This window comes from Numenius arquata, chromosome 2 (assembly GCF_964106895.1).
Source record: "Numenius arquata chromosome 2, bNumArq3.hap1.1, whole genome shotgun sequence".
Taxonomy (NCBI): Eukaryota; Metazoa; Chordata; class Aves; order Charadriiformes; family Scolopacidae; genus Numenius; species Numenius arquata.
Window position 1 is genome coordinate 124,774,438 of NC_133577.1, and position 12,594 is coordinate 124,787,031.

Sequence of the window (12,594 nt, forward strand, 5' to 3'; positions counted from 1 at the left end):
GAAATCCGGGTTTGTTCACCTGATTGCGACAACTGATGGCCAATTTGGGACCATTCTTGGCTCATAAAGGAGGAAAATCAATGACTTTATCTGTACTAGTAGAAGAAACAAGTCAGAAGTTGCTCAATGGCTCACGGGCTCTGCTGGCATCCAGCTGGCTAAACTCTCTTCCCCTTGTATGAGGTGGGTGGATCCATATTGACCTCTAGAAGTGGTTCCTGGCCCAAGCTGTTCCCCAAGTGGTGCTCAGGCATTGTCTGGAAGAACGTTAGCTGACACAGGCCAGCACTGTGCAAATGGTACTGCAGTCTGGAGATCAGCCAAGTCCATGCCATGACCCTTTTCAGGTTACTAGTACTGATATAGCCAGTGCTGCTAAACCACAGGCACCCAAGTGTCTAATATGCCCAGTCCCAATTATCTGGAGATTGGGTGAACTGGGAGATGCTTAAGTCACCGTGACCTCAAAAATAGCCTTTTGCTTTGAAGCACAGATGCTTCTGTCTTCAGTCTGTGTGAAACTGATGGCCTTCAACCAGGGCAAAGTCCTCCTGCATGTGTTCCTTCCGCTCTGCTGACCTACTGTCCATACTCTTCTCATTTATACATGGAAATCCCATAGATGTTTCATTCAGAAGGAGATGGGAAGCTATTGAATAGATCACAAATAGGGTCAAGACACTGAGAATGATTTCAAGGGCTAGTGAATCTAGCCGTCATAGCTGAGAATGTTTTTTTTTCACAGAATCACAGAATCACAGAATGATATGGGGTTGGAAGGGACCTCTGGAGATCAGCTAGTCCAACCCCCCCCTACCAAAGCAGGTCCACCTAGAGCAGGTCCCACAGGAACGTGTCCAGGTGGGGTTGGAATGTCTCCAGAGAAGGAGACTCCACCACCTCCCTGGGCAGCCTGTTCCAATGCTCTGCCACCCTCAAAGGAAAGAAGTTCCTCCTCATGTTTTCTGCTCTGCAGGAACTGATTTTGCTTGAAAGTCAATTGTTTAGGTTCACATAAGTGGGTACCTTTTTTTGTACCAGTCTTTCTGAGTTTGCGCCTCATAACTTGCTCTAAATTCCCTGAAAGCTCAAAAAAAAAAGAAAAAGTCGGTCAAAGCTGCCACATTTGGGATGGATTTTCATTAAAGCCATAGTGTTCCACAGAACGCAGCTCCTAACAATACTACAAAACCTCCCATGGAGTTCAGACTAGTCTCCTGAAAACACAGTATTTGCTAGAGTAAACACAGAGCAAAGCAAGCAGCCAGCCAGGCCTGTCTTCAGGAGTGCCTTGTAAAGGACAAAACAGATTTGACATTGTGTTAGGTTTTGGGAGAAACCCAAAGCAAGATAATAGAGGAAGGATCTGTTTCCTCCAACCGTCCAAAAAACAAACCTAGAAAGTTTAAATAAAGAATAATAAAAGTTGCATGTGCAAATTGACTCAGGGCAACTTTTTCACTTGCTTCAGTGATGTTTTCATGGCTGATTAGCTGAGCCACAGTGACCTTGGCAGTGTTACAAAAGCAATTTTTACATCAGTCAGCATAAGGAATTCCACACTTTCTATCAAATCCCTCCTAAAAAGATGCCTGCTTGCCCTTGCAATCTGGGTTTGCTTCTGTGGTTGGCCAGGTCTTCTCACTCAGTTCATGCTCCTGGGTGGTACTCAAGTTGGAGAGGACTCCAGGGTGGCTGCACATGAGGTTTTACCCTGCACAATCTCTTTTATTTTACCCAGAGGGAACATCAGGATTTTTATCACTTGCCTTTCATTCTTGGGCCTCTGGAAATCCCATACAAAGGGTGCACAGATCAGTGCTCTGGCACATGGCCGTGGCACTGGGAGACACTGGACCTGGCACAGATGCTCCATGAAGGTGATGTGCATCTAGCCAGCAGGTCCATATTGCACAGATACAGACTCTTGGGGGTTCCCAGGCAGAAATACCTTATAGTGTGCTGCTCCTGATGGCACCTCAAGTAGCTGGGGAAGACCAGGACATCAGTCTGGATGCCAGGCACAGCACCCTCTCCCCAGCCCGCAGGACTGCAGGAGACAGCGATGCAGATTCCCACATGGGATCATAGAATCATAGAATGGTTAGAGTTGGAAGGGACCTTAAAGATCACCGAGTTCCAACCCCCCTGCCATGGGCAGGGACACCTCCACTAGAGCAGGTTGCTCAAAGCCCCATCCAGCCTGGCCCTCAACACTTCCAGGGATGGGGCATCCACAACTTCCCTGGGCAACCTGTTCCAGTGCTTCACCACCCTCACAGTAAAGAATTTCCTCCTAAGATCTAATCTAAATCTCCCCTCTTCCAATTTAAAACCATTACCCCTTGTCCTGGGATGTAGTGCTCTGAGCAGCCACCAAATCTCCTAGTGCTTTAGGTCTATGGTTGAAAAAACACACGTACACAAAGCGGGGGCCAGTCACAAAACTCATCCTTCTTCCATCCTCTCAGCTCTCTCAGCTGTACGTGGGGACATTAGATGCTCCCAGCAGTGACAGAGAGGAGATGGAGCAGGCAGAGGGCTTAAGGGAGGAAAGAGGGAAGCGCTGAGGCTTTTGTCATGCATGACAGAAAGGTCTGAGCATGGAGCAGGGAAGATGGAAAGATTTCCCATCCCAGCACCAGTAGCAGCTGGCTGGTCTCTTTGGATGCAGTCACCTGAAAACTCTGTTGGAGTGGCGGGACGATGCAGAAGACAACAGAGAGGAATGGGGTCACTGGGCATCGACGCAGACCCCGTCTGAGTGGGGGAAGCGTGCAGCTGCCTCTGCGTCAGGCAAGAAGGGGAGGAGGGATGCTACAGACCCAAAAGTGTCTTTTTCCTCCCACCAACTGCTTCTCATTTTGGCTTTGACATGAATTTGCCATGCAAATTGGCCGGCTCATGCTCTCTGCTTTCTCTGACTACAAAAATATTTAAGCAGATTCACGTTGCTAATATGTAGGGGAATTAGAGAGTGTCAGCAATGGCTTCTGACTTAGGATATTGAGTGTCAGGTATTAACCGAACCCAGAAATGCAGCTATCTGTGAATATTTCTGAGGCAACGTGTCAGTAGGGTGTTTCTAATCCTTTTACCAAACAGACTTTTTCAAAAACTCAGGGATTTTTTTCTGTCTTTGTCTCTCTGACCCTAACAAATCTTAAGTCCCACAACTTGGGGGTGTTGACTTTCCAAGAACAACGTCGGTGGCACTCTGTCACCACCCTCCATGTTCCCAAGGAGGCTGCTGGAGGCAAGTTGTCTCATTTTCCTACGTATATGAAGAAAAGGGGTTTTAGAGCCAACCACTGACTCCGGGAAAGAGGTGCTGCGTGTGCCAGCGCGAGCAACGCTCCCACCCCCGGTGCCCGACACTGACGGAGTTCAGCTGTTTCGTGATAAAAAATAAGGCGTTCCCTCGCCAGGCGTCTTGCATTTCAGTGAATAATTTTTCACCCAACTACATCCCAGCCTGCTTCGATTATGTGCACTCCATATATTGACACAGTAACGTGGAGTTGAGGAACGGTGGATCTGGATCTATCCCATACGGGGAATTGCAAAGCTGAAATCCCTAGGGCCCCCAGCCTTCAGCCTGAGCGGTTTTGTACAACGTTATTACGTTTTGTTCAGCTATGGGATGGTAGCTGAAAGGGCCGTTATTTGGTATTTACATAACATTACATATGGAGTGACTTTGGATTTTTCTTTTCTTCGGAGTGCTTAAAAGGGGTTAAACAACCAGGTGACGGAGCTGTTGGCAGAGCCAATTTGACAGGAAGAGAATTGCGAGTGAGTGACAGTTCAATGGCCCCTGGATGAGAGATTTCGGTGCTTTGCGCCCAAGGAAGCAGGGGTGGGAGGGAGTTACGGCCCATAACTATCATGGGGTAACGTACTGCCTGATGTACACGGGTATACGCGTGCTGCTGGCCTTCAGCAGATAAGGCTGCTGGCCACTGAACAACCAACGCCTCGAGAAAGAGAGTGGGAACACAAAGGGTCTATACGGGCACCTTTACTGCCCTTATCACCCTGGTGTCCGAGCACAGCTTGGTGGCTACTTGTAGCAGATGATCTAATCCAGTGGGAGCACCTGGAGTTTGCTTCATTAGCAAATGATAATAGTTGGTGGAGGGCAAGATTTGCGTGCGAATCACCGTTTTGCACTATTATTTCCTTCTGATTGCACTGCCCAAGGCTTGAGATGGACGAGAGCCACTGCTGGCTGATGAGGGAGCACTGTACCCTGCCTGGTGGTACCGTGCCGGGCTTGGACAAGGCAGGAATTACTCTGTATTCATGCAAACAGCTTTTTCCACCTCACCTCTCCTGCTGATGGACTGGCCACACCGCACGGGCACACCCTCCTGCTTACACTCCAACTCAAGCCACCAAAGAGATGTTTTTCAAACATCCAACCTTGGAACATTTAGAAAAATTGGACCCAGTCAGCAAGACTTGAGAGGCTGGTTTGAACTAGACACACTTCATGGTCCACCCTGCAGAAACCAAACCTGCTCGGGAGCTCGCCGCACAGCATCTGCTATGTCTGCACTCATAAATAAAATAGGTCGGGGCTCTCTGGCTGGGCTGGAAGCCACATGGCACAGACCAGCTTCTGTTTCTAGGGGTAAACTCCCTCTCTCCCCCAGAGTGGCCACCCCTGGGACTGCATCTGGTCTGGGATATGCCCTGGTGGTTTTGGCTTGGAGGGTACCAATGGGCCAGCCTGCATCAGCACGTGCTCACAGTTAAATAGCAGTGATTTGAGTCCTGGAGCCTGTACCTGACCACAGCTGGGTTATAGCACAAAATTAGTGCAGGCTGACCACCGGTACTGCATCAGTCTCTAGCATTGCAGCACTTGGCGTAGCAGTCTCTCATCTCTGTGTTCTCATGATCTATCTTTCTATAAGTCCCTCCAGCAAGGAGACGGTGGTTGGTAACGGTCTTTTTAATCTAATGAAACGAGGCATTACTAAGTGTGATCTAGTTACCTGGTTCCCACAGTTCGGCGTGTCTCTGTGCTGGATGGATTCGGGCGGCACGCGTCTGTCCATATGTCGAAACTATGCATTTCCCAGAAACCTTCTGCCACGGAGAATTAGGGAAAAGCTATGAAATGGGGGAGGGGGAATAGACAGGCTTGTTTGACAGTTAATAAAACAATAAAATATACTTTGTGTGTGCCTGCGTTTCTAGGGACGTACCAGCAGCTGCTAATACCATGTCATCTGTTTTTTATTCATGGCACTGCTGGACTGTGGATAGATAATCTCTCTCCATAACTCACTCATTTTGAAGCGTAATGGGAAGCTGTCACTGAGAAACATGCTTCTCTGCCAAAAGTGGGCAGCCTCTCTTTCCACTGGGGAAACACATGGCTCTGGAGTTCCTCGGGCTGCTCAAATCCCAGTAACATTGTCTTTTAATCATATTGAATATTTAATACTGGAATGCTCACGTTTCTGCTGTTTTTTCCACCGTGACTGACAGATCTGCTCAAGCTACAGAGAAATTCTTGCCCTTCTCTGGTTTTGCTGGTTTGAGATAGGCAGATGTTTACTCCCCAGGTGCTGAGCCAGCTGAGGTGCCCATGGCTCGGTGAGATGCACACGCAGTTGCACCTATGGTGGCACTTGGGCTACCTGGTTTGCAGCCCCCAAGGAGAGCCTCCTCAGACGGCACCACTGCCCTCTCAGGACAGGATTTGGCCCAAGTCAGGTTAGAGATTTACAGTGTTGATCCTCAGCTGAGGCAATCACCAAGCCCTCTTGGAGAGAATAAGTATTTGTAGGACTTTGGGCCTATTTGAGGATGAGATGAGTTAGATGAGTTGCCCCCAGAAGTTTCTCCAGGCTACGAGGGAATTCTTCTCCCCAGAAGCCCTCTTCATCCTCCTCGCGTCCTGTGGCCAAAACATGCCCATAATGTAGCAGTATCAGCAATAAACCTGTGTGAGAATGACCATGTCTAGAGTTAGAAGGTACCAAAAGAGGTTTTTCATGTCACCTTGTGTAGCAAAGCCTTGCTCTGTGTCACCTGTGTCTCGCCTCCTCCTTTCCCTCTCTCCAGTGCTGGGGGGAGGTCTCCTGTGAGCAGATCCCACAGTGGGTCCAGCAGCCTGTGTTAGTGGGCTCACACTAATGAGAACTCATCCAATAAATACATGGAAGAGCTGTGATACTTAGGGTTTTTTGACACTGAATCAGTATGACTCATCCCTCATGCAGCCTCCATCTCCCCTTCCCAAGGCGCTCTTGGGACTACCCTTTGCCTCCCCACTTGCCTTTAGAGCTCGCCGTGTTCTACTGTTATTATGGGAAGTTGCCTTCATATCTAATTGGTAAGAGACACCTCTACAGAGTGCACCTGTATATAGTGTCTCTGTATAGAGATAAGGGCAGTGTATGGAAGAGGGACTCATCCCCTGTGGTTAATTTATCAGTGCTGAATGTTCCTTCAAATAGAGCCACGGAGATAAAGCAGATCTTGGGCGTTGCATGCACTGATGGTGTCTCGCTCTGTTTCTTTCCAGCCGTGCCTGCAGCTGGGGGTATGGGGGAGCTCTTTAAGCAGCAGGGAAATGCAGGGAGACAGCCTTTGGAGTTATGATCCCATAATATCTTCTTGCACAGTCTTTGGTGCCTTTGCAGAGGCTTTCTCGGTGCAGGCTCAAGTCACAGAGCTGCTGTTGACGCTCAGTTCTTTCCCTGCCACCTCCCAGCACCACTAACAAAGCTCTCTCTTTCGCCTAAGTCATTATTTGAACAAACTTACGTTGTTTGGGAGGGGAGGGAGGGAATGAGTTCACTGCTTCCAGGCTGCCGGAGCTGGGGTTGCAGGAGAGCCCCAGCCATGTGCTGGCCTGGCTCCTGCTCCTCACTGCTGAGGCAGAAGAGCTTTGTGGTTGCAGAGCATTACGAAGCATTTCAGATAAACCACTCCGACACGGCCCAGGGCAGAGCAAAGAGTGTCTGGGTCATTCTGCTAATAAGGAGGCAGCAGCCCCTAATGAGTCCATCTCTGCTCTCCTGCCTCTCCAAGAGGGAAGGGAGAAACCTCAGAGTGTCCCTAGGTCAGGTTTGACTTCAGAGAAGAGTTGCCCACCCTACAGAAGCCCAGGAATCCCCTGGATCATGCACTGACGCCATCATGCCTGGTAGGTGGATCCATTGACCCAGCACTGTGTTTGCAAGTCCAGAGAGCCCAGGCTGCAGAGAGCTGCCTTGTCCCAGGCTGGAGCAGGAACCGGGGAGGACAAGTAGGACTCCAGAGCTGGGAAAGCACCAGGCTCACTGCCATGCAGAAAAGCCTCAGGGACAGTGTCTTTGGCTACGAAATGGCTGGTGTGTGTGCCTCAGGTTCCACCATACAGGAGCATAGGTCCCCCAGCCTTTCCTCCTGGCAGGGGGAGAGCTCTCAAGGGGAGCAGGCTCTGCTCTCCCAGGGCCACAGCTCCGGTGTGCTGGGACCACAACCCTACTGATTTCTCTAGTTAAAATAACAGTTGATTTACAGCACATTGTTCTTCACGTGCGTTTTTGCAAAGAGGGTCCTGCAGCGGGAGGGAGCAGCAGGGGAAACCCTGGCTGAATAACGTTGCTCTGACAACCCACCCCCACCAGCAAAGCACGCTCAGCCCTCACCGCTCCAGCTGCAGGATTTCTGCTGCCGTACCCCATCCCAAGCTCAGGCCAGCCAGCTGCAGCTCTGACAGGCTCCCTCAGGCTGCTTTTTCCCGTGCAGGTTACACGGAGGATGCCAGGAAGGTGTGGGTAGGAAGGAGATGAAGAGCAGGAGGTGCTGTGGGGTCTCAGCAGCTGTCCCGGCAGTTCACGGTGAATCGTGGTCCGGCTCTGCAGCATTGAGGGCACGGTTCGGTTTCTGGTTGGAATGCCACCTGCTATTCCTGATTTATGCATGAGGGATTCCCAAGCTAGTCTGCTGACCTTCTCGCTACGTTGGATGCAGAAGGTCCTGGGCCCCCACTTTCTATTGATTTCCCTGCTCCCAGAGACCGGTCCCCATCTTCTTCAACGTGTCTCTGACAGAAGTTTTATTAATGCAAAATGAATATCCCTCTGGTAAATGAAGTCCAGAAATTAATAATGAATTAAAACAACTTGCCACAGGCATCGCTAACGAGCTCTTTGTCTGCGCGGCTCACATAAAAGGAGGTCATTGCTCAGCCGTTCCCATCGCGAATGGCAAGCAGATTAACCGGTAACTTTGAGCGCGTGGGTCTCTCCCGAGACAGCGAGACGGGGCTGCAGCTCAGCTCGTGCTAGAGAGGGTTTTCCTGCCCTTATCCCCGCTGTGCAGCTTTGCCTTGTGAGGATTCTTTGCTACCGCCTTCCTCCTCCCCCATCCCAAGACCCAGGTTGCCCTGGTCTGTGTTGGGAGAACGTGGGACTCGTCCCACTGGAAAGTACAATAACCTTGCAGAGCTTAAGAGGAGAGCGGAAAGTAATCTTGGAGGGGACTAGCAGGGCTTAACTTCAGCGCCGTAAGCCTCTTCGGGGACGCTGGCCCAGTAACTAACCTGGCACTGCTCCAGTGCTGGGTCTGCATCTATTGTTCTTTCCCCTTATCTTGGAAGGCAAAGGGTTATCCTGCTTTATCTGCTCCCACAGGCTTTGGAGGAGGCCCCACAGCAAGGGCAGTGGAGATCGTGCCCCTGCTGAGCCCCGGGGGCAGGAGGGGGGGCTCTGCTGGGAGAGGAGCAGCCGCTGCCGGGCAGTAGAGAAGGGAAGGCTGTCACGCCATGCCGACCACCTCTCCGCAGCTTTCTCAGCAGCCAGGTCTCGCTCAGCGGAGACAAGGAGGCAACACGTTGTGTTTAGCCATCTTGCCTGGGGAGGGTGGCAGAAGGCAAGCGCTTTCAGGTGCTGCTCCTCACTCGATGCCTGGCGCTGGATGCAGCAGGGCAAGGGGAGGGGACGCTGGGTATCACTGCTCCATGGTGTGGGTGGACATCAGAAGGGGATTTTACCCGTTGTGACAGTGCTGGCTGGCTGCAGCTGAGGGACCCATCACTTCCCCACGTCCACGGGCAGCCTGCTTCACATTAGGCATATATTACTCTGTTCTCCTTTCTCGTGAAATATGAAAGCTCAACCTATCCCCTCCGAGTGTTTAACCCAGGCTTGGGTTAATGCTGCTGTGCTTGAAGCATGCTTTTTCCCCACCCTTGCCCTCACAGGTAGGACACCTAGCAAGGCTGGCTGATGTCCTGCTTCCTTTCTTGGCAGCATAATTGCTCGTTTATCGAATAACTGAGTCACCCCAGAGCAGAGGAAGCCAGGCAGTGCCAACCATGCAGCTGTGCCTGCAATGCACACCTCAAGGGGATGCCCAGATTCACCTCCACCAACTGCCCCCACCGGTGGCCTCAGCCACAGAGGGATCAGTCCTGCCCTCCCCTATGCCCATCACTGGCCATGCATCCCCACCTCTCCTCTTCTGGTAACACTGGGCTTGGAAGAAATCCCTTTCAGGTGCAGAGAGAGTTTGGGCTGAGCAGGAGAGAAAGGAGGGCTTGGGCAGGAGTGAAGGAAAAGCAAGCTTTCAAACTGTGGGTTGATGGGCACAAAACCCCCTTGCTCTCTCTCCTTCAAAAGTTTGTGTTTGTTTGTCTGTTGTTAAACTGAAAACTGATCCAATGCCCACAGTAAGTACATGCACAGAGCCTATGTATCTCTGAATTCACGTGCCAGTCTTATGACCCTCTACTTTCATTCCTCTTAACACTGGAACAGGTTGCCCAGAGAGGTGGTAGATGCCCCACCCCTGGAAACGCCCAAGGGCAGGTTGGACGGAGCTCTGAGCAACCTGGTCTAGTTGAAGATGTCCCTGCTCATTGCAGGAGGGTTGGACTAGATGACCTTTAAAGGTCCCTTCCAACCCAAACTATTCTATGATTCATCACAATATGTGGGTACCTCATAAGCCAGACTGTAGTTTGTCTTTAAAAGGCTCTGGCAAAGGGAGGTTCATCTTACAGGAGACAGGGGTGCTGAGAATGTCCATCCCACCAGCACAATGCCAGGAGAGAAGTATCTGAGGAGTCTCCAAAGAGACTGGTGTAGCTGGTGTGTTCTTTCTTGAGTCCCTGAAGGGACTCAAGGGGACAGAGGACATGACCACACCTGGTCTGCTCAGCTCTGAGTGCCGTTCAGGAGCTGGTTCAGAAGCCTGGGAAAGGCAATGCAGCAGGTAGCATAGACATAGCAGAGACTCCAACGGTTGTGCCTGAGAAGTCTGACTTGGGAATTAAAACGAAGCTTGTTGCATCCCACCTATTCGTTATCTGCCAGGTTCTTCCTCCTACACAGCAACTCATCTCGTATTCAGTGGCTGCTTTAAGCTACTGCTGCATTTTGGCACGGCTGTTGTTTCTTTCGTTGCTGGCATGACCTGAAAACCACCCTTGTGTTGGGTCCACAGACACGGAGCAGAATGGATGTGTTGCTGGTGACTGCATTGGGACGTAGCAGGTGGGTGGAGGATGGCGTAACGCTCACATGAAGGCCAGGGAAGTATTTCAGGCTTGGCTCAACTGTGTCAGGTACCAGGACAGTGCTGGGTTTAGGACCATTTTTAGAGAGCGGTTGAGAGTCTTATGAATCTATTCGGAAATTAAATACAAACCAAGGGGTTTTGTAAACACAAGCAGTGTTTGTATTTACAGGACAGGACAGTCAATTAGGACAGCAGGGTTATCGGGTCCCCACCACCCATCTTCTGCACAGCATCATCATTTCATCTCCATTTAACAACAGGTTCACGTCTGGGGTAACTCTGACTCAGCTGCTTGGCAGACTCGTTGGCGCAGTCAAGCCTACAGACAGCTTTATTTTCACTGAGGCTTGCAGCACAGAGATCTGTAGACCAAATCCTTACGAGCAGTCACCGGGGAACACTGTTGGGATCTCTGACCCCAGCTGTGCTGCTGTAGCCATTGCAGTTCTGGGATCTGGGGGCTATCACAGGCTGTGGGATCACAGGCTGCATCTGCCTGGATCCTTTGTACCCCCTGTTTCCTACTGGGGATAGTCAGGACAAGAGCACTGTTATGGCCAAGACTTCAGTAGCCCAGAAGGAACCACTGGAGTTTAGCAGAGCTGGTGGAAATTCAAACAGGGAGAAGGAAGCAGTAGACTTAAAAGTCAAATAAGGTTTTGCAGAAAAGGCAGAGTTTCCCCATGGTACTAATGCACCGTCCTCTGTATGTGGTGAACAGCTTCTCTGAGCTTGGCTTTTCTGCTCTTACAAAGGGTATTTTGAAAATGTGTGTTACTTTCCTCTCTTTCCTTCCAAGTGCCTAAATTTGAGGACACATCCTTATCCCTAAATGGCAAGCCATACTGAATGGGAAACTATTTTGTTCTGTCATTTACTTCTCATTTGGTCCTGTCACATCCTATCTTTTTGGCACTATGTATTTTCTTAGTGTTCTGAGCATATATCTGTGCTCTGTGTGTGAGACTGGGTGTCTGAAATGTGTTTGCAAAGGTCCTTGAAAAAAAGCTTTAACAGCTAAAATTATCAGAGAGGCATGAGTGACTTGGTCATGGTAGATCTGAACACTGGCAGGAGGCAGGTCATTTGTCTGCAGAGACATTAATCTCTGAAGAGCTCAAAATCGCCAGGCTTTTAGTATTTACCTAGGAGGGAAACTACTGTTCATTTCAAGGAGCTCATGTTGCCTGCAGATTTAGCTTGAACACCAGAGGGAATATAAAAGCCACAGCAGTGGAGCACCTTCAAGGACAGCATTTCCCTTCCAGAAGCACGGTGCAGTTATATCCAAGTTCTCCTCATTAATCACTTTCTTTCATTCTTGTTTTCCAGCCAAAGCTTTTGGCCAAGGAGTTGCTTGACTTGGTGGCATCTCATTTCAACCTGAAGGAGAAGGAGTACTTTGGAATTGCATTCACAGATGAAACGTAAGTGCGAGAAATCCCAGACCTGAGAGGCAACTCATAGATCACAGGAAATCCTGGTGGTTTTGTCCTGAGGAAAATGACCAGCGTAGAAGACCTGGGTACCTCAACGTCCTATACCTAGGTCTAGGGAGGCATGGACCTCACATTGGAGTCTGTCCTGCACTGCCTCTTCTTCAGAGGGCTGGAGGCCTCTCACAGCAACTTAAGCATTGCTGGAGGTGTGCAGAGGCAGTAACAATCCCCTCCTAATCCCATGTTCAAAGAGTTGGTATTACTTGGCATTGGTGGAAGGTTAGCTTAAACTCTGATGCGTTTAAGATCCACTCCCTAGGTCCAAATTATTACCAGATTGGAGGAACTGTTCAATTAAAGTGTTAATCAGTTTATTCACCCACACAGTCTTAAAAGTAATGTCAAATTATTTCAAGGAATGAAGAAAAAACCCACAAAATTACTCTATTATTTCTGATGTTTTAGATCCCAGATTAGAGTTTCTTAAAAAGCAGAAAGAAGAAAGTGTGGGAAAGGAAGGTATTGCCAAATTTAATCTGAACAAAAAGCATTTTTAAATATAAAATTTCCATTGTGGAAGGATTTGACCTTACCAGGAATCACACAACAGCCTTATGGCTGAGCT

The 12,594-nt window shown here is 49.7% G+C and overlaps 1 protein-coding gene across 1 annotated transcript in view; it reads left to right on the forward strand.

Annotated features, from left to right (window-relative positions):
• FRMD4A (FERM domain containing 4A) overlaps positions 1-12,594 on the forward strand; it is a 213,325-nt gene that overhangs the window by 100,920 nt on the left and 99,811 nt on the right. Inside the window, exon 3 of the mRNA XM_074161740.1 lies at positions 11,863-11,957. Within this exon, the coding sequence (XP_074017841.1) occupies positions 11,863-11,957 (95 nt within the window). The remainder of the gene's footprint in view (positions 1-11,862; positions 11,958-12,594) is intronic.